Here is a 22,603-nt window from a genome sequence, read left to right on the forward strand (position 1 = left end):
TGCACTATAAAGCTTCAGCTGATTAACTGGGAGCAATTTAGTAGTTTTTCATGACATCATTGAGAAAAATAAAAGGAAATATCAGTTAGATGCTGTTTTTATTAGGTAGACTGAGAAGTGGTGAATACTTGTGATTACTGCATTGCTAACCTGTGAAGAAAGTCTCTAGTGTCAGACTGCTGGATTATATACTTTCCACATTTTGTTTGATATTATTATTAAGAAACTTAGACATGCAAAGCAGGTTCATCAGGTTTATCAGTGAAATAAGACTGAGAGGCAAGTGGTATGTTAGAAGATAGGAGGGTGGCTTAGAAATAACTTTACAAGTCACAAGTACAGATGAAAACTAAAAGGTACAGAATGCGCCTCAACAGCAGTGAATGTACCAGATTACACTGTCTGCCCATAATATCAATGCGAGCCTGGGGTTTTATAAATCTGCTAAAAAAGTAAGTGGACTCCAGGCCATGGGAAATCACGCTCAAAAGAAAAGTTCCTGGAAAACAGTCAGGTGGTTTCTCAGTCAGTTAAACACTGAAATACCATATGACCCAGCAATTCCACTCCTGGGGGCACACCTCAGAGACCTGAAGCCAGGAGCTCAAACAAAAACTTGCACACAGATGTTCACAGCAGCACCAGTCACCACAGCCAAAAGGTGGAAACCATCCTAATGTTTACCAGTTGGTGAAGGGAGGAGAAAATGCAGTATATCCACATAATAGAAAAAAAAGAAAAAGAGCGAGAATGAAGTACTGATACATGCTGCAACATGGATGAACCTTGAAAACATGCTCAGTGAAAGAGGACAGACATAAAACCTTAATGAAGCCACTGCTTTTATAAAACACGAGACAACGTGGAGATCCTAGGGTTCAGGTAGGAGAGGGAAAGACAGCAGAAGCACTCAGGAAAACATAAATAAAAAAAGAAATGGTCAACTATGAAAAGGGTTGTCTGTGGTAAAAAGAAAGGGATGGAGGGTATAAAGGTGCTGATTTTAAATAAAGAATTCTAGAATGATTTAGTACTTTAAACGATGTGAATATATGATTTGATTTAAAAATAAAAATATTTAACAATTAAGCAGCCAAATCCAAAAGAGAAGTATGAGAGAGAGAGAGATAGAAAGGTTCTTAAGCCACACAGCTCAGCGCTGGAAACTAAGTCATGAGAAGATAAAAGGGAGTGATGGATAAAGAAGGGAAGGGTTGGCAGAATGTGGCAACTGTCTTCAGATATGTGAAAAGCCGAAATGTAGAAGAGAAATGGGATCTTTTCCCCAGTAGCCCTAGAGCACAGAACACTGTAAATTGTGGTTCAAAAAGAGTAACTTTGGAACACGTTTAGCAGTTAAAAAGATAGAATAGATTACTTTATTAGGTGGTACATTCCTCTTTGCTGAAGCCTCAAAGATACAGAAAGGAGTCTTTTCTCTGAGGAAGGCTGGGCTAAGTGATTCCTAAGATCCCCTCTTTGGGGGTGGGGTGCAGGACGTTTATTGGGGAAGTGATACCAAGAAATGAGAAAGCAGGAAGAGTGAAATAAGGAAGGAAGAAGAGCCAATAAAATATGTCCATGAGCAGGCTGGAGCTGTGTACAACTGGAGCCCAAACCCTTGGGGAGCCCTCTGATGCAGAACACACTGCAGAATTATTTATTCTTCAAAGAAGATGGAAGTCTGGGAGTGTTACTCATTAATCCTAAACCTTAGTGGTTGAGGGGGGCCCCTGGAGGCATGAGGTCCCCTCCCCACTGCACCCTCACCCACCACTTCCCAGATCAGCTGTGGGTCTGGGGGTTATGGGGGTTTCTCTTTGGAAGCTCTGAGCAGCCCTGGCTGTGGGGGAGGGCAGCTGCCACAGGGGACCTGGCCACTGCAGACGCTGAACTACAGCGGTGGATGGGATACGACAGGGGGAAAAGTGCCCACACCTGCCAATTCAATGGTTCTGTGCTTTACGAAAGGAAGATCCTCCAGCACTCCTCTTTCATCAACTATATCTCAAGTACTAGCCACTAGGAAGTGGCAAAAACGGGGGACCGCTGTGTCTTAACAAAGGGAAATGTCACATCTTAGTCTACACAAGAGCTGACAATACATAAAAAACAGTAACATATAAAACCAACCTTATTATTCCACAAAGAAGCCTCCTGTTGAAGCAGGCAAGCCAGATTCCCGGCCACATGGCAGTAGCTATGTACTTTTCATTTTTGATCATTTCTGTCATATATTTCAGATTTTTAAAATACTTTTCATTTTAACATAAAACTGGCATGTTATAATTTAATTGGCAGTGTTGCCATTAGTGGTACAGAAACTAACGGTCTTTCTTACAAATTCCGGCAACTTAAATTTGATGAGATTTGTTATTCCTGATATTTTCAACTTAAACTGATATTTATAAGGTGAGTATTGGCCTCTGTTTCCCACTGCCAGCCAATTCTAGACCCAAAGAATTCCCTATTGCCAAAGCTTTTAGATGAACCTTAATTTTAATACATTTTTCAGAGAACAAACAGAAACTTGAAGAAATTGCAGTTATCACTGATCTAATATAATTAGACAATTTTGCAAAAAAAAAAAAGAAGTCTAAGGAATCACTATTACTTAAGATGACTGATAATTAGTGATAAGACACACACTAAATGAAGAGGGTAATAAGCAAAATTCATCAATGATTTCCTAAGACTAAATTTTACACAGAGGCAATATTCATTTTAGAGTTCCTGAGAAATGCTACTCTCCTAATGCACAGCTTTTCAAGACAGCTAACTTTATAACCAAGAGGGCTAAAGAATAGGAGAATGTAATTAAAGCATTTGCTTCTTCTTATCTCCTAAATTCTCTCCCACTTTTTTAGAATAGCAGCTTTAAATTAGGCATTGTTTGATGTATAGCCTGGAGGGTGCCTCCTGTGGCATCAGGGACACAAAGTGTTCAGCAGATTGGCTTAGGAAGATTATATACCATATTCAGCAGGAAGAGACCAGAAAAGTGATAAAGACAATTAAAACAACAAATTGGACCCATGGGAAGCTTATAGATGTTTAGAGAAACCCAAGAATAGTGAAGGAATATCCTTACCCAAATTCTTCTATAAATGTTCTCTAAAAGCTACATCTAAGTAGCTATCTTACTCTAAGTAAAAGCATATATACTTTCCCTTCAATTTGTCCTCAAATATAAAAAGCCACAGTACTTTCTTGAAACAGACAAAAAGGTAGGGATGAATATTCCCAAGTTGACAGTAACCCTTTGTGGAATTAAGTGATCATGATTTCTATAGTCATAGGAACTTAATTTCATGCCTTTCCAGGTAGCACCTTCAATATCACCGTCCTTCAGTAGGTACTTTTGTATCAGTGTTACATAAAACAACTCTGAAGCCAGGAATATAGAGTGATTTAACCGAAAACATACAGACCCGAAAGGAAAACAACCTTTAAAAAAAAAATCACAGCTTTAAAAAACAACTCATAGAAAAGTCACTATACCAGATTTATAAATATTACTGAACATTTTTTACTGAGACATTTATCGATAAGAAATTTAGTAAATTAAAACGTCACCTCTACAGCTTCCCAGGCCCATTTCCGGTACTTTGGGTCATGAGTCAGTCGCCACATGTACATGTAAGTTTCGACCACCTCTGGTCGTAGGATGTAGTACTTTTCGTTTTGCCTTGTAGCAATTGCTTCGACTCCCCCATCAAATCTGAAAGCTTCCGGTCCCAGCTTCACAACTAAAGGACATGCGATGGATGACAAAGTTCACTGGCCTGGACAAGGTTTGCTGTCTATAACATAAATAGAACTAGAAATACTTAAGCCAAAGAATCATTTTAAGGAATAGTTAAAAATATCATACAATATCTAATATCCAATGTGCTTTTAAAATTTAATCATCCAGAAGAGCCCAGTTAAGAAACTGGTAACAACCTGTTTTCTTTCATTTAGCCGTCCTTTCTCGAGTGTCCGCCGCTGGGACCGCAGTCGTGGGGCATCTACCAGAAGGCCGGGGGGCTGCAACCCCCTGCTTTATAAGAGGGGAGCAGGCCTCATGACCTACCTTACGGGATACCGGGAAGCTGAACGATGGTGTATAAAATACCAAGTTCCTTCTGGCCGTGGGACAGAGACCCTCACTCAGTGTCCCTGACCTAAATCGGGGTTAACAGAGCAGGCTGGTTTCACCTTCATTGCCTGCACTTTTGTTTCTTGGCAAACTGAGGGCAGACGTTTCTATGTAGGAAAGTGGTGCCTTATGAAACAAACAGATAAATTCCTTCCAGATGCAAGTCCCTGGGATCAAGTTTCGTCAGGCACAGGGGACACCTTCTCAGTGGCAGCAAGGACAAAGCCCCTTGTCAAAGGAAATGAAAGCATGTGGGAGGAGCCTGGACGCGCTGAGCCACAGGTACTTACAGGTGCGATTGTAGGACTCATGGCAGGTGCGGGCGATTTCAGCCCCCAGCTCAAGGTGGCGGGGGGCCAGGCTCGCGGGCGCGCTGTCTGCCCCCAGCGCGAACATGCCTCCGGCAAAGCACGTCAGGTGGCCCATCTTGTGCTCCAGGAGGCCCCCTTTCCACTCCGCGATGTAAGTCAGCCCCCCGCTAGACTTGCGGATCAAGTGAGTCTCGATTGCCTGAAAACAGGATCATTTTCACCTTTTTGTAAAAATTTTGTCTCTAATTTACACTGAAAACAGTCCCAACATTACAAAGAAGGAGAAGCAAAAAGAATAAAACATGGGTGGCTCAACTGAGCCTGGAGTCACAAATCCAATTCAATCTGAAAATTTCCATATTGCTTTGTGTATTCTTTCTAGCCTATGCCTACCAGTCTGGTTGGCCAGAGCTGACGCGTGGGGCCAGCCTACATGGCTTTGCTTGGGTCCATGACCAAGACACTTAGAGTCTTCCCACCACCCAAAAAGCACCTCTGCCCAGCTCCAAGACAGCCCATGTGCAGGGGTGAGGGCTCGGTGCATCGTTTCCATCCCACAGCACAACAGACGCACTTGTGCCTGGAGTCCCGGTGGTGGCACTACCCTGGGGGTAGGAGACGCCAGCTAGAGGCTCTCCCAGGTTCTGAGTGCAGCAGAACGCTGTGGGAATGAGAAGCTGCTCTGCAGCTCAATGCTTGGCATTAAGTTCCAGCGCTGCTACTTGCTGTCTGTGCCACTCTGTGGGCCATTCACTGACTATATCCCTAAGTATCAGAACCGTCACTGATAAAATGGAAATACGAGTACCTACGGAGGTGACACTGCCACATTTTGTTTATAAAGCAGTTGGTGCTGTGACTGGCATTTGATAAATGTCATTCATCATCATCATTTCTGTCTCCATTGTGGTAAAATGACATCAAGTTCTCCCACAGTAATTCTATTAAAAAGAAACTATTCTGCAATGAATAAATTTTTTTAAAAGGATAAAGATCTTTAAATTTGGGGAAATGGTAATGTAAATAAAAATAATTTATAAGGCATCTTTTTAGGACTGTTAATATTCTGTTAAACTAGAAGGAAAAGGGCTGTGACTGTGTCTATACTTGTAAAACCACTATCCAAAAAGAGGGTTTTCCAGAAGCACATTTAGAAACAGTACACATAAGAAAAAACTTCCGATAGAGAAAATGAATACACAGGTGGATAAGACTTTTCCTTACCGTTATCAGAAGGAAATAAATGAAACCAAGATAGTAAGAAATAAATGAACACACTACTGCATTCATTAACTGTGGTTAAGCTAATTTTATTGATGGTCTAGTATTACGTTAATATTTCATTCTTATTTAAAGCAACTGGAATGTCTTAGCTATTTGCACTTCTAGCACAAACTGCAATAAAGTCCTTCAAGCAGATACTTGCGCATCACCCAAGAAAATTATTCTTTCTACATGGTGAGAGTAATAACTTTTGAGTATGGATTAGAGAAACATTATTATCTTGTTATGGGTCCCGAATAAAGTACTCTATTATTTCTTGCATGAACCTGTCCAAATTGCTACCCCTCAAAATAAACTACAATGAAGTTCTAAGACCTGCAAAGCAATGGTTTTGTGCGGCAATGGGAAAATGTAAATACATACAAAGGAGAAAAAAAATAGTCATTAGCAGCTCCACAAACAGTTTGTGTCCACCCTACAGTGCTGGTTAGGAAAAAAGAGCTCTGCACGCTTTGTGATCGCACCTTTTTACATCAAGATGAAGCTCCTAGACCCCTGATTGTCGGTCAGAGCCCCTGCCAGGAGCTATTCACTCCTCGCAGGACAGGCAGCCACCTCTGTGGATTCCTAATCCACATAGGGTCATGATAGCCAGTTTAAAGCTCCAAATATTTTGTTATTAAAATAACCAAAGAAAAGCATACCACTCTAGGATTAAATGCTTTCCAAAATCCATTTTGAAGCCAAACCTGAGAAACCTTATCTCCAATAACTCAGCTGCCCAGGCAATATGTGAGAGATCCTACCCTTGAGAATGAGCACTTAAAGACAACTCAGCAGAGAGAGACTTTGCTAGGGAAGACGCTGCTGCCTGTTAAAATCAGAAGTTTCCTTGTTCTAGCTTTGCTTCCTAAACTGAAAGCATATAATGGATTGAAACTGTTTCTCCTGCAAGGAGAAAGAGGAAACACTTCAGCTTCATTTGTTCTTAATGGATTTTCCTGTCAATGATATGTCTCTGTACAACATATTAAAAGCTGTGGGGGCATAGTTTTAGAAACCGGGGAGAAAATATTTCAAAAAACACATCAAAGTTGTCTTTCCCAAAGTGTCAAGGTCTGAGGGAACTGCTTTAAAGTTAGAATAATTAAAACGACTGCCAGTATGACAATTGGAAGATGACATAATGGAAACCATGGTTTGTAGAGAGAAGGACTCCCTAGGTTAAACCCGCAACATCACAGGAACAAGGCAAGATGAACCTGGAAGAGATACAGGCACCACAGCAGCCTGGTTCGCTTTGGACATTTATCATGTGCTTTAACAGAGGCCGTGTGAGAAGAATCCCAATATTCTAAGGTGCTTTACATTCCTACATGTGAAGCAGGGAAATGTTCTATCTGCTCGGTTTTGTGAAGCTCCCAACAGACGCTGGGATGGGAACCAGAACAAAGCAAGCTCCCCTTACATTTACATGAACTGGCCTATGTCGAAATCACTCATAGAATGCTCGCTTTCCATGCGGGAGACTGGGTTCGATTCTGAGACCATGCAAATGCCCCCCCACCCCCAAAATCACCCAGAACCCCTCTTAGGGAGATTCGATTTTAGAATGAGTACATAGCTACAATGACATATTTCTATTTTTTCCCTACTATTTATTCTTCTGGATTATAAAAAAAATTCCTAACTGATCAATAAAAAGGTCAATTTGCTGAAGATTTAGCCACAATTTTACAATATTATTTGAGATGCCATGAAAACGGTTAATATGAAGAATGATGGGTCAGTTGTGAAATATTTATCCATCACAAAGACACCTCATTCTGCCAAGAAATGTTGTTCCTGAAAAGCTGGGTATGAGTTTGTTTATATAGAATGATTTCTTTTTGACTTGCTTTATTTACATTCAAACTTTATTTTCATTTTTGATTGAGGCTGAATCAGAGGTGCTTTAAGGTTACTTTTAACTGGTCACCTCCATAGATGCTGCTCAGTGGTTTCTAACTCATCACTGCCTGCAAATAAACATTTAAATGCATCAGGGAAGTTCCTATTCATAAATGACTCCACAGTGGTGAAGAAAAGGAGACAGGTATTGGCACAGGCAATTTTTGTTGGAATTTTGGTTCCATGTTCAGCCTCTCTGAGGCTCAGATCTCATATATGTAAAACTGGGTAAAAAAATACTGCAAAATATCATGAGGAAAAAAAGTCTACCCTATTTAAACTGCCTACTTTACACAGTGCTTAGCACAACAGTGAGTAATTTAATAACGCTCTTTCCTTCTTATTCCTCCTCCATTATAAATGATCTTTAAAAATAGTAACAATCTTCCCTTAAATATTAGTTTATCTCAGATACATGTACTTCCTTAAAGTAATGATACATCTGCATAACCTCATGTTCATGTATCTCTGGAGACAAGTTTACTTTAGATGAAGGGATTAAATTGGGATTGTCCACAACCTTGGGCAATTTTAATGTAGTCAATTTTCAGAATATAAATTTAGGATCATTCCCTCCACAATTTTAATTCTGGCCCTAAGCAGGGAACTCATATTTATGAAACGAGAAAACTTCTCTTTCAGATATGAGAATATTTACTGAGGCCTGAACAGTGTAAAAAACTTTTAATTGCCCTATTAAAACTAAACACATTAAATATGATTACTATTATTATAATTACATTAGCAGGTATTGAACTCTACCTAACGAGATATTCTGTAACCTAATCATGTGGTATTCCATCTTGATTAATATGCAAGTTATAAAGTTAGAACTGAGTGGCAAAGATGGCTTAAAATATTAGATTTACCTGAACAGCATCAAAATACATCTTCTTTGCGTCTGTATCTGTCTTGTCAGACATTAGCCATGCCTTTAGCAAATATTCATAAAAGCTGTCTCCAAGTCCTCCAACTGATACATGGTCTGAAAAGAGGGAAATAAATTTTATAGTGATTGAGGCTTTAATTCAGATAATGCAGCAAAAGCACGTTAGCAACTAGATGTAAAACCCTATGTCAACTGCAACTCAATGTTTCATTTAACTTCAGCAGATCTCCAATTTCCAGAAAGATTCTGAAATTAGCAGATGGACTGCTGATATAATATACTCTAAATAATTACAGAGGTCATCTTGTAAACATGAAGATAAAAGCTTATACAATCATCTCTAATTTTAAAAATCTGGTTCTCTGGTAAAAAAATGTCAAGTTAACATGTTTCATGGTATATATTTGTGCTGGTTTGAAACTGTCATGTGCCCCAGAAAAGCTATGCTCTTCAGATCCAATCTTGTGGGTGCAGACCTATTGTGGGTGGGACCTTTTGATTCGGTTGTTTCCATGGAGATGTGACCCCATCCATTCAAGGCAGGCCCTAATCTGCTTGCTGGAGTCCTTTAAGAGGAAAACATTTTGGAGAAAGCACAGAGCCTTGGAGAGCCGACACTGAGAGCAGAGAGTTGATACCAAATGGAGGACACCTGATGGACCCACAGGAGCCGAGAGAGCCATTTTGAAACCAACCCAGGAGAGAAGGGCCAGCAGACGTCTTCATGTGCCTTCCCATGTGACAGAGGAACCCTGGATGTGGTTGGCCTTTTTGAGTGAGGGTTTCCTCATGCTGATGCCTTAATTTGGACATTTTCATGGCCTTTGAACTGTAAATTCGTAACCTAATAAATCCCATTTATAAAAGCCAATCCATTTCTAGTATATTGTAATCCAACAGCATTAGCAACCAAAAATATTCAAATAATAATTTTAATTACTTTAACTCTCAATAATATGAAATTCTATTAAAGCTTTTAAGTATTAGCAAATCTTTTAAAAAAAATCAATATACTGGCTTACAATGAAACACGAAGCCCCTCAAGCTTGACTGTTCTTGTTTTGATAAATTTTCTGGTGTTGCCAATTTGGAAGGTACAAAACCTAGTGTGTGTAGGTAGGTAGCAGTAAAGAAGAGCTAGCAAGGGCAGACGTTTTTCTTCATCAATTTGCCACCAACTCTACTGCTCCATTCCTTCAATTTGCCACCAACTCTACTGCTGTTCATTATGTACTGCAGACACTTGAAGGGTAGAACTTGTAGGGTAAGTACCATTATCCTCATTTTAAAATTGAGAAAACGAGGGCTTAGAGAGACTGAGATGAAAATGTTGGTAAAAGCCACTGGATTCTAGAAGCCACAGAGGGGCTCACATGTGGATCTACTTGCTTTCTACCACACAATAACATATTTGCCTTTTATTGCTTGAATCAATATTTTTATTTTTCAAGCATGTTTGTCTAAAAAAAAAGAAACACAATCCATTTGATAAAACATTCCTAGAATTCCAAGAGTATTTGAGCATTAATAAGATAGCCTTCCTTTGGAAAATTATATTTCAAGTTTCATAACTCAGAACTAATTTCACTTATCTAATTTAAAAATGAAACCTTATTTCTTGACAGAAACACGATCCATTTGATATATCATTCCTGGAATTCCTAGAGAATTAGAGCATTAATAAGATAGTCTTACTTTGGAAAACTGCATTTTTAGCTTCAAAACTCAAAACTAATTTCATTCATCTATTTTAGAAACAAAAACTTGTTTGTTGACTTAGTCATACATAAATAAGTCAGAATTTAATCAGAGACCAAGACAATTATTCTCCTGATGCCTGTCCAATAATTCCACTTGGAAGGCTACTGGGATACCTAAAATTAAACAGATTGTAAACTGAGTTCATTATCTTTTCCTCCTCAACCCGATCTTCTGCTTTGGTCCCTCTCTCAGTACATGGTACCACCACCTTCCCAGGTGTACATATCAGAAACAGGCAGTCATCCTTTACTTCTCCTCTTCCTCACTTCCCATACCCAATGAATTACCAAACTCTATTAATTTCTTCTTTTTTTTTTTACATGGGCAGGTACCGGGAATTGAACCCAGGTCCTCTGGCATGGCAGGCAAGCATTCTTGTGTGCTGAGCCACCGTGGCCTGCCCAAACTCTATTAATTTCACTTCTTAAATATTTTTAGAATCTATCCACTCCTCTCTGTCCTCATAAGTACAATCCAAAGCCACCACTATCTCTTGCCTCTGAAATAGCCTATTATCTGGTCTCCTGCATTCACTCTGATAGCATGTGGTTCTTTAAATTAAAGTTAGTTAAAATAAAATAATTCAGTTCCTTTGTCACACTGTGGGAACATGTGATCACGGGCTAGTGAACTGGACAGGGAAGATGCAGGATGTTTACATCAGCACAGAATGCACTAATGGCAGCGCTGCATCAATCTATGCCCCACCTTAATGCCAGAGTGACCCTTTAACAGAAGGATGGTCATGCCTTACTTGAAGCCTGCAATGACAAAGACTCCCACCCTGAAGGAGATGTGGAAGCCTGCATCATCTCACCCTCTACATCATTGGTCTTGCTGCCCTCTTCTTAAATGTCCTTTTTTTTGTGCCCGCAAATACATCAAGACTCTTCTCATCTCTGGGCTCCAACAGGCGTGTTCTGTCTGAAATGTACTCCCTGAATTCTCTGCCTTTCATTTTGTAATTCTTATTTATTCTCCACATCTGGGATCAAATGCCACTTCCCAAAGAAGCCTTCCCTGACTCCCCTTTAGGTTTCCTTGTGTGCCAGTTTGGATTTGTGCTGGACCCCAGAAAAGCCATGCCCTTTAATCCTCATTTAATATTGCTGGGTGGGAGTATTTTGATTGTTCCCATGGAGATGTGTCCCACCCAATTGTGGGTGGTAACTTTTGATTAAATGATTTCCATGGAGGTGTGTCTCCACCCACTGAACGTGGAGTTGCTTGCTGGAATCCTTTAAAAGAGGAAATATTTTGGAGAGAGTCCTTATTGTAGAGCCCTGAGAAAGCCAGCAGACACCGCCATGTTCGCCATGTGCCCTTCCAGCTGAGAGAGAAATGTTGAATGTCATCAGTCTTCTTGAACCAAGGTATCTCTCCTTGGATGCCTTAAATTGGACATTTCTAGAGACTTGTTTTAATTGGGAAATTTTCTCAGCCTTAGAACTATAAACTAGCAACTTATTAAATTCCCCTTTTTAAAAGCCATTCCATTTCTGGTATATTGCACTCAGGCAGCTGGCAAACTAGGACACCTTGGCATGTTCTTTTTTCATGTGCTAACATACATATACCTAAAATTCCCCATTTAACCACTTACAAGCATACAATTTAGTTGGATTAAGTACAGTCACAATATTGTACTACCATCACCACCATCCATTACCAAATCTTTTCATTCCCCCAAACAGAAACTTTAAACTCATTAAGCATCGACTCCTCATTCATCCTCCTCTCTGGTAAAATCATATAAGATGTGTCTTATCGTGTCTGGTTTATTTCATTCAACAAGATATCTTCAAGGTTTATCCATGTTGTTGTATGTTATCACATACACTGTTCCATTTCACAGCTTCGTAACATTCCAATGTATGTATATACCCATTTTGTTCATCTGTCCCTCAGCTGATGGACACTTGTGTTGTTTCTGTCTTTTGGTAATTGTGAAAAATGCAGCTAAGAATTTGTGCAAATATCTGTTTGAGTTCCTGATGTCAAATCTTTGGGTATGTACCAAAAGTATGATGGCTAGGTCAAATGGTAATTCTATACTTAATTTTTAAGAAACTGCCAAACCATTTTCCACAGTGGCTGTATTATTTTGCATTCCCACCAATGAACTAGTCTTTCTCCACATCCTTTCCAACACTTGTTATTTGATTTACATTTCCCTAACGGCTAATGAGGTTGAGCATCCTTTGATGCACTAGTTGGCCATTTGTACATCTTCTTTGGAAAAATGTCTACTCACATCCTTTAGCCATTTTTAAATTTGGTTGTTTGTTTCATTGTTGTTTCCCTGTACTCTTTTTGACAGCTTACATGAACCATGCTTGCAATTTCATAATATGGCAGAAAGTTTTTTCTATCTCCTCTAAAAGCTCATGATCTAGGAGGGCAGACGGCAGGTCTATTGTTCCAGTCTACATTAGTTTCTGGAAGGGGTTTTACTTTCCCGTTTGGTAGGCACTCAAAATACAACTGAGGAACAAAGCAAAATTCTTTTAAGTGACCCTTAAAATGACTTTACCTATTCAAGCTAGAACAGCCATATTTCTAAATATTTATAGATAGGATTTTCTTATTGCAGAAAGGCCAGAATTACAATTTCAATTTTAACGTAAAATCTGTTTTCAAAATTAAGGCTGATTTTTAAAATAATGGTGTTTGAAATGACCTTTACCATTTCCTAAATAAATTACCACAAAACCTCTGACATTTGCAAAATAAATGCACTAAGCACCATCTCATCAATAATGAGCCCTGTTGTTATAAACATGACTGCTGGAGACAAATGCAAGTGATGCATGGTAAAGCAAATCACTGTCCGGTTACTGTCAAAACAACAAGGACTAAATGAAGTTATAGGAAGCGATGGCCGTGATCCAGACATGCCCTGCAGAATTAAGGCAATGAGAGCTGAAAACTAACAGTCAGAAGCAGCTTGATGTTTTCCCCTTTGGGTTATGATTCTGTAAAGAGTGGGAGAAGCAAGTTTGGGCATTTGATGATTTTTTAAAAAGGAAAAATAGGTTACAAAATATCACATTTGCTTTAATTTTGTTAAGTGCTAAGCTAATTTATTTATTTTTTTATTTTCTGCCTTAAAGAATTTAATATCTGGACAGAATCAGAACAAAGGAACATAGATGAGAAATAAGAGAAATCAAACTAATTTTTTTTTTTTTGCACAGGCAGGGTCCGGGGATCAAACCCGGATGTGGTAGTTTGGTTCAAGTGTCAACTTGGCCAGGTGAAGGTGCCTAGTTCTATTGCTGTGGACATGAACCACTGGCATTGAAATTCATCTAATCACTGACTGCATCTGCAGTCGGCTAAAGGGAATGCCTCCTGCAATAAATGATGTTTAATTTAACTGGCTGGATGCTTAAATGAGAGAGCTCAAGGTAGCACAGCCCAAGCAGCTCAGCATACCTCATCTCAGCACTCGCAGCTGTGCCTTTGGAGATGTAGAAAGGAATCACCCGGGGAAAGCTGTGGGAACCCAGAAGCAAGGAGAGAAAGTCAGTAGAGATCGCCCTGTGCCTTCTCACGTAAGAAAGAACCTCAGTTGAAAGTTAGCTGCCTTTCCTCTGAAGAACTTTATGTTGTAAATAAATTCCCTTTTATCGAAAGCCAATCTGTCTGTGGTGTGTTGCATTCCACCAGCTCTGGCAGACTAGAACACCCGGTCTCCGGCATGACAGGTGAGAATTCTACCCCTGAGCTACGGCAGCACTGCCCCCGAACTACTTTTTGATAATTTAAGCATATCACTAAGTTTCCTCCAGGTCTGGACAACTTTTTGTGTTGGCAACAGGCCTGTGTCAACATCCTAGTGCAGGAGGGGGGAACATGCCCGATCTCCCGATTTTAGCAGCAGGGTAAGGCTACCCATTCAGAGAAAGAACAAATGTGGTATTTTTATACCCAACTGCTCTAAATGTAATGTAGACTATAGTTACTCAAATTTTATACTCTTGCCTAAAGGGGATATTTATTAGGTCTCTAAAAAGGTATCTGGAATGAGCAGATAAGCATTTGAAGTTAAGGTTCCTAATACTTAAAAAAGAGAAAGAGTGAAACAAGTACCAAAAAAATCAAGACAAAAGGATTATAACACACAATACTGTCAATTTTTTTTCATTTTTTTGTAGATGTGCTCAGACTATGAAAGTTTTCGCTTCGAAGCAATCCTCCAAGATGCCAGTTAGAGAATGCAGAGAAGGGTGATAACTGGTCTGTCCACCAGCACAAAGCCTCACATTCTGGCCTCAAGGGCCAGAGAGCGGCTTATATTATCAGTGAGCAGCCCTGCGTGCTGCCTGTCAGCCAGAGCTGAGGAGCAGGGACAGATACTCAAAGAGAATCAATGGAAACATGACTAAAAGCAGAGGCAGAAAGGTATCAGGCTGGGCAGACAAGTATTCACAAAATTCAAGGAATCAACACCAAACAGTTGTAACGTGCCGGGTGTGTGAGTGGTTATGAGTAAGACAGAGTTACTGCCTCCCACAGCTGTGGATCCCCAGGCAGGTGGAGATGTAGATGAGTTATTAGGAGAAGGACTGAGATAAAGTACCCAGAGTGCCAGGGCAGGGGAGCGGGGAGGAGGCACATAGAGGAGATGCAGGTGCCAACAAATCCTAACCAGGGCCCTGGAGAAGGCCTCGCATAAAGAGAGGGGGAAGTGCTAAGGAAACAGCACAAGCAAAGGCCTAGGTATGGCCAAGTAGGCTTGATTAGATAATTTTTAAAAAATGGGTCTCTTTTTTTGTGGTTGGAACACAGGATGAGGGTGTGGGAGAAGAAAGGATGTGGACTCATCAGTCCTGGGTGTTTTTCCATCAGGAAATTGGCTGATAAGCAATCCAAATACAAACGGTGATTTGTACCCGGAAACATGGCCAAACACACAGTATATGGATGACCTGGAGAGTGAAGCCAGGAGGGTAAATAAAGCACAACTGGCTCTTTTTGTCCCTCTCCAGAGTGACTTCTAAATCCAAGAGCACAGGAAGAAAGCATTCCACCAAAGAGGATCTTTTCTTCCACCTCTGACATCTTTGCTGAGGAGAACAAAAAAAAAATGTTCATCTTTTTGAGAACTTAAATCTAGCACCTTATATCTGGAAAGCCACTCACGTTCTGTTATATCCTCAATGCTCTAGTGGCCTTCCCACTTTCTAGTTGAAGCATTCCTCTACAATCTTAACAGTAACTGATGACCCCAAGTAGCTTTCGTGTATGTAACATCTTCCAACATTTGCCAAGTGAAAAATAAGACAGAAATTAAAGAAGATGAATTCATTAAAAAAACAATGTATCCATTATGTTAACATATGTAGTTATATTTCATAAAAATGAATTTAGTGAGAACATTGGTACTGTTGAACAGTCTCGCAAATTTCTTTAGTATTTGACTGATTAGAAGCAAATGAGAATCTCGTATCTGTGTCTATTTTCAATTCACTGCAGAATGTTGTTTTGGCTGAAGAACACAGAGAAAACTCAGTCTCACACAGAGAATACAGTCAGCCACCACAGTCAATATGAAGACATTCTCATTCCTCCAAAAACCATACATATATATATTCCCACACGCCTTGTACACCCTATTACGGACATGTAGCTTTGGTTTATGCCTTTGTTGTAACTGATGAACGAATACTACAAGGTCATAGTTAATACAGTCAGTGTTCTAGTTTGCTAGCTGTCAGGATGCAATATACCAGAAACAGAATGGCTTTTAAAAGGGGGGAATTTAATAAGTTGCCAGTTAACAGTTCTAAGGCCAAGAAAATGTCCCACTTAAAACAAGTCTATAGAAATGTCCAGTCAAAGGCATCCAGGGAAAGATACCTTGGTTCAAGAAGGCCGATGAAGTTCAGGGTTTCTCTCTCAAGTGAGAAGGCACATGGTGAACACAGTCAGAGTTTCTCTCTCAGCTGGAAGGGCACATGGCGAATACGGCATCATCTGCTAGCTTTCTCTCCTGGCTTCCTGTTTCATGAAGCTCCCCAGGAGGCATTTTCCTTCTTCATCTCCAAAGGTAGCTGGCTCGTGGACTCTCTGCTTTATGGCGCTGCAGCGTTCTTTGCTCTCTCTGAATCTCTTATTCTCCAAAATGTTTCCTCTTTTATAGCACTTCAGAAACTAATCAAGACCCACCCAAATGGGTGGAGACACGCCTCTACCTAATCCATCTTAACAACCACTCTTGATTTATCACATCTCCAGGGAAATGATCTAATTACAGTTTCAAACATACAATACTGAATAGGGATTAGAAGAAAAGGCTGCCTTTACACAATGGGACTAGGATTAAAACATGGCTTTTCTAGGGTAATACATCATTTCAAACCAGCACAGTTAGGCATAAGCTATAGGACCTTAGTCTGCATTAACTGGATTTCTACCACATACCACCCTTTATTAATACATTCCAACAGTGATGTATATTGTTCTAGTTCATTTAAGAATATTATATTTGTACAATTAACCACACTTATTGTACAAATATTTGCTCTGTTATGCAGACTCAGTTTTATCCTCTAGTTTTCCTTCTGCAGACATACATAACCCTAGTTTTCCCCTTTCAACCATACTCACACTCAGCATTGTTAATTACATTTACATTATTTGCTCCCTTCACATGGTATCGTGCTATCTGTTTCTGAACATTTACAATCAACCTTATTAAATATGCTTTAAAGATTAAGTATCATCTGCCCATTCTCTAACCTCTTTCTATCTCTCTTGGTAATCTATACTTTAGATTTTAACTCCCAGAGTTTGCTCCTTATAATTAGTTCATATTAGTGAGACCATACAATATGTGTCCTTTTGGTCTGACTTATTTCACTTAACACAATGTCCTCAAAGTTTATTCACATTGTTGCATGCATTAGGACTTCCTTCCTTTTTACAGCTGCATAATATTCCATCATATGTATATATCACAAACTTGTTTACCCACTCACCTGTTGATGGGCACTTGGGCTGTTTCCATCTATTGGCAATTGTAAATAATGCTGCTACAAGCATCATTGTGCAAATGTCTATTCATGTCCCTGGTTTCAGTTCTTCTGAGTATGTATCTGGTACTGGGATTGCCAGATCCTATGGGAGTTCCATATTTAGCTTCTTGAGGAACCACCAAACTGCCTTCAGAGTGGCTGCAGTATTCTACATCTCTGCCAGCAGTCAATAAGTGTTCCTACTTCTTGACAACCTCTCTAGCACTTGTAGTTTTCTGTTTATTTATTTTTTATTATGGTCATTCTAGTAGGTATGAAATGATATATCATTGTGGTTTTCATTTGCATTTCCACAATAGCTAGTGGTGTTGAGCATCTCTTCCTGTGCTTTTTAGCCATTTGTATTTCTTCTTTGGAAAAGTGCCTGTCCATGTCTTATGCCCACTTTTTAAAATTTGGTTGTCTTTATTGCTGAGTTGTAGGATTTCTTTATATATCTGGATATTAAACCCTTATCTGATATGTGGTTTCCAAATACTTTCTCCCATTAAGTGGGCTGCCTTTTTACTTTCTTGACAAAGTCCTTTGAAGCACAAAAGTATTCAATTTTGAGGAGATCTCATTTATCTATGTCTTCTTTCATTGCTTGTGCTTTGGGTGTAAGGTCTAAGAACCATCTCCTATCACAAGATTTTAAAGATGCTTTCTTACATTACAAAAATTCATTCTTTTAAATATGGATATCCAATTTTCACAGCACTATTTGGTGAAGACACTGTTCTGTCTCACTTGAGTGTACTTGGCTGCCTTGTTAAGATCAACTGACCATAGAAGTGAGGGTCTATTTCTGAATTCTCAATTTGATTCCATTGGTCAATATATTGATCCTTATGTCTGTATCATGCTGTTTTGACCACTGTAGATTTGGAATATGTTTTAAAGTCAGGAATTGTTAGTTCTCTAACTTCACTTTTCTTTCTCAAGATGTTTTCGGCTATTGAGAGCACTCTGCCCTTTCAAATAAATTTGATGATTGGTTCTTCTATTTCTGCAAAGTAAGCTATTGGAACTTTGATTGGTATTGAGTTGAATTTATAAATCAATTTGGGAAAAACTGACATCTAAACTATATTTAGTTTTCCAATTCATGAACACAGCATGTCCTTCTATTTAGGAAGAAAATCTTTCTTGATTTCCTTTAGTGATGTTTTGTAGTTTGTGTACAGGTCCTTTATATCCTTGGTTAAGTTTACTCCTAGATATGCAATTCTTTTAGATGCTATTGTAAATGGATTTTTTTTTTTATGATTTCCTCCTCAGATTGCTCCTTACCAGAATATAGAAATAATACTGATTTTTGCTGAACTTTTTTATTAGCTCTAGTAACTTTGTTATAGATTTTTTTGAGACTTTTTAAATATAGGATTGTGTCATCTGCAAACAGTGAAAGTTTTACTTGTTCCTTTCCAATTTGAATGCCTTTCATTTCTTTTCCTTGCCTAACTGCTCTAACTAGAATTTCTAGCACAATGTTAAGTAACGATGGTGACAGTAGGCATCTTTGTCTTGTCCCTGAACTTAGGGTAAAAGCTTTCAGTGTTTCACCACTGACTGTGATGTTAACTCTGGGTTTTTCATATATACACCCTAATCATGTTGAGGCAGTTTCCTTTGATTCCGATCTTTTGAAGTGTTTTTATCAAGAAAGGATGATGGATTTTGTCAAATGCCTTTTCCATGTCAATCAAGATGATCATGTTGTTTTCCCCTTCTATTTGTCAATGTTGTATTTTACATTAATTGATTTTCTTGGTCTGAACCATCCTTGCATACCTGGGATAAAGCTCACTTGGTCATGGTGTATAATTCTTTTAATGTGCTGTTGGGTTCAATTTGCACACATTTTGTTGAGCATTTTTGCATCTATATTCATTACAGAAATTGGTCTGTAATTTTCTTTAATTGTAGTATCTTTGTCTAGCTTTGGTATTAGGGTGACGTTGGTTCCATACAACAAATTAGGTTAGAAGATTGGATTTTATCATTGGCACAGTCAGTTTTCCTTGAAGAGACAAGTTCTTTTATTCATTTTTAATAACATGTCTACCAATTACAAAAGTCTGAATAACCACAGTTTGTGTTTGTTGCATATCCAAACAAATATGGTGTTCTGAGAAAGAACAAGTAACCAGCTCTGTTAGCAACTTTTCCTCCACTGAGGAAACAATCACCTGAATGCTTTTCCTCAAGGCAACCACTGTATTTCATTATGCAGCACAAGTGCTTTATGTGGACTTTTCATTTCATCATACAGAATAGTACAAAGACGTGTACTTAAGGATTGAGATTTGCTAGAATCCATCATTTTTTACTGCTTCATTAAGAACATTCATAAGTAAAACCAGCATCTTTTTTTTTTTTTTAATCTGTCAGAACCAATTTTGACAGATTAAAGCTAGTGGTGTTGAGCATCTCTTCCTGTGCAATATCATGTCTCTGTCTTGGTTCTTGCTGTTTTCAGTGGTTTTACCCACGAATGCATTTGCACTCTAAGTACAAATGTCAAAATGGTGAAAAAGTCAAGAAGATAAAGGTAGTATAATTATAAAAATAGCACTTTTGATCTTGTGGACCCCGGCAAAAGATCTTAGGAACTTTCCAAGGATCTGCAGACCACACTTTGTGAATGCTGCTCTAGAAACTGTTAAATAAAAAATTAGTGCCTTCTTTGAGCTTTTGTCCATTTTCCTCCTCCCTCCTTATGTCTTCCTCCAAGTCTTCAATCCCACCCTGGGGTGTTGAGGCCAACTTTAGTCCAAGCCTCCCCTTCTGGAACCATGTCAGCCCACATCAATCTCTGGCTTCTTTGCAATCCTACAGGGTTTACAGTCTGAACCACAGAAATCAGGATTTTGTCATCAGGGATATATTGTGACAGTTTACATATTTTTTTCAAATACCTCCACCTATGGAACTTCCTGTACCTTACACGGCACTATTTATTTGCCTTTTGCTTATTTAACAATGGCAGCAATAGCAGCTAAATTTATTGAGCAATTACTATAGTGTAGGCATTGTTCTAAGCACTTACTAATCTTCACGAGAACCCGAGCTGCAATTAGGGTACAAGACCACTAGCTTAAGTGAACAGTAGTAGGTCCAAGTACCAAAAGTTCCCAGGCATAGAGCTCCCTCCTTACACATCCTGTAAGCGTAGGTAAGTGGCAACCTTGCTTATGATCTACATAGCTAGGCCTTCCACAGCCATTACCAACACACAGACAGAGATTTTAGCACATTCTTTTTTTACTACATCATTCTTTGAAAAAAAAATTGTAAAGTAACAGTGAAGCATAATCATCTAATATATTATTTAAATATAAAGAAAAAAAAAACAAAACAAGTTTTAAGGCATTGCTAACACCCTAGACATAGCTGGGCAGCTCAGTTGCTTTCAGTTCTTGCTTAAACAATTATTCTTTTTTTCCTAATCAGCTTCAGAAGCTTTCTTTCAACTACTATGGATCTTTAAACCCCTGGTCAAAAGCCCATAAAGGGTCTGAAGGAAAGGCTTCTGGCATTAAAAGCCCTCTTACAATACTTTATTACCCTAAAGGTAACTTTACTGGCAAGAAACCTTTATCTGCTGGCTTCAAATTAAGTAGAAAAATACCTTGTTTGTTCTTCCAATGTCTCAACTCTTACAGAATCAGGGTTCTCTCTCATCTTGCAGCCAAGCAAAAGTGAAAAAATGTTATGAAGTAGAATGACTTAGCTGTTCTGTGCAAAACCCTCACTGCCATCAGTACAAAGAAATATTTTTGTCTTCTAGCCACATAACCTGCTTGTTCAGCCAATGTCCCCCTGGCACTCTGACCAGAAGGCCCCCCCTTTCTGGTTAATAGGTTTAAAGGTGCTTATAGTTACGCATGACAATCAAACCAACCAGTTCTTTGGGAGCTCAGTCTATCTTATGATGAGTCAGTTTGTTAAAAGCATCAGTTGCCTTTTCCCCTTTAGAAACATTCCTCAACAAGACTGGAGCTTCTTTTGTGCTGCTTTTCTCCGTCACTAGCACAGTGCTACGAAAGAATGAAAACAACGCTAATCTTCTGACTTACGTTGACCCCACTGTCCACTGCTGGGATTCAGATAGTTTGGATAAAGGCCTTGTGGTTTTTCCAGGTTGTTCAGTACTGTTCGGATATTCATTACCTAAATAGAAAAGGACATGTTACCATGAAACTCTGAAAAAACAACTTTGGCACCATTCTTCTCTCTTTCTTGATCACTTGCATTAAATGATGTAGAATTAGAACAAAGACTGTCAGTCTTAGCTCATTATTAATAGCAGGAAGTAGATTTAGCCACACTGATTGACTGATTATGTGTCAGACACTATTCTAGGAACTAGGGATATATCAGTGAATAAACAAAGCCTCTTGGAATCTGCATTCTAGTAGAATAAGAGATAATAAATAAATCTAATACATTAGACGGTGATAAATAGTTTGAAAAAATAAAAGAAGGTAACAGGGATGGAGAATGATACGGGGGAAGGGTGGTCAGAGGCTATCCTCCCTCTTAGGGTAGTCTGGGCAGGCTGAGGGAGAGCACTTGGGCAGAGATTTTAATGCGGTGAGAGGCAAGCCCTCCAGAAAACTGGGGGAAGAACATTCTGGATAGAGAGGATCCTCGAAAAGAGAGTGAGTTTGGAAGGCCACTGAGAGTGAAGAGGAGGAAGCAAAGAGGAGAAGGTGAGACAGCAGAGGGGTGACTGGCCCAAGTCACGCAGGCCCCAGGCCACAGTGAGGGTAGATTTTATTCTGGGTGTGAGAGAAGCCATCGGAGGCCTTGGGTTTTTACAGGTGTGACTGAAGGAGGCAAGAGTGGAAGCAGGAGTCAGACTGGGAGAGAGGTGACTGAGGGCAGGTCCTTGACCAGTGCGGCTGTAGAGATGACAGGACAGAACCAAAGGATTTCCCAGGATGATTCCAAAATTTTTGGCCTGAGCCACTGGATAAATTGAGCTGCGAGCTACCAAGACAGGGGTAGAAGCAGGTCTGGAGCTGAGATGAGGTACTTTTAAGTGTGAGTGGTCATTAGGTCTCTTAGTGGAGATGCTAAAAAGGCGGTGGTAGAGTCCAGAGTTCAGGGGAAGGATTGGGACCGGAATTAATTATAAATTTGAGTCAGCAGCACAGAGATGGCATACAAAGCCAGGAGATGGGTGAGAGAATGCAGGGGCTGCAGGTTGGGAGAAGAGGCCCAGGTTTGGTCCTGGGGCTTTCCCATATTTAGAGGCTGGGGAGATGAAGAGGATCCAGCAAAGGAAACCGAGAAG

General features: G+C 39.5%; 1 protein-coding gene across 1 annotated transcript in view; it reads right to left on the bottom strand.

Moving 5' to 3' along the window:
* The window catches only part of MAN1A1 (mannosidase alpha class 1A member 1), a 195,564-nt gene that overhangs the window by 10,853 nt on the left and 162,108 nt on the right, over window positions 1-22,603 (bottom strand). Inside the window, exons 7-10 of the mRNA XM_077162774.1 lie at window positions 21,381-21,474; window positions 8,496-8,611; window positions 4,432-4,651; window positions 3,577-3,749 (exon numbers count right to left, since the gene is read on the bottom strand). Of these exons, the coding sequence (XP_077018889.1) occupies window positions 3,577-3,749; window positions 4,432-4,651; window positions 8,496-8,611; window positions 21,381-21,474 (603 nt within the window). The remainder of the gene's footprint in view (window positions 1-3,576; window positions 3,750-4,431; window positions 4,652-8,495; window positions 8,612-21,380; window positions 21,475-22,603) is intronic.

Source organism: Tamandua tetradactyla, chromosome 5, assembly GCF_023851605.1.
Source record: "Tamandua tetradactyla isolate mTamTet1 chromosome 5, mTamTet1.pri, whole genome shotgun sequence".
Taxonomy (NCBI): domain Eukaryota; kingdom Metazoa; phylum Chordata; class Mammalia; order Pilosa; family Myrmecophagidae; genus Tamandua; species Tamandua tetradactyla.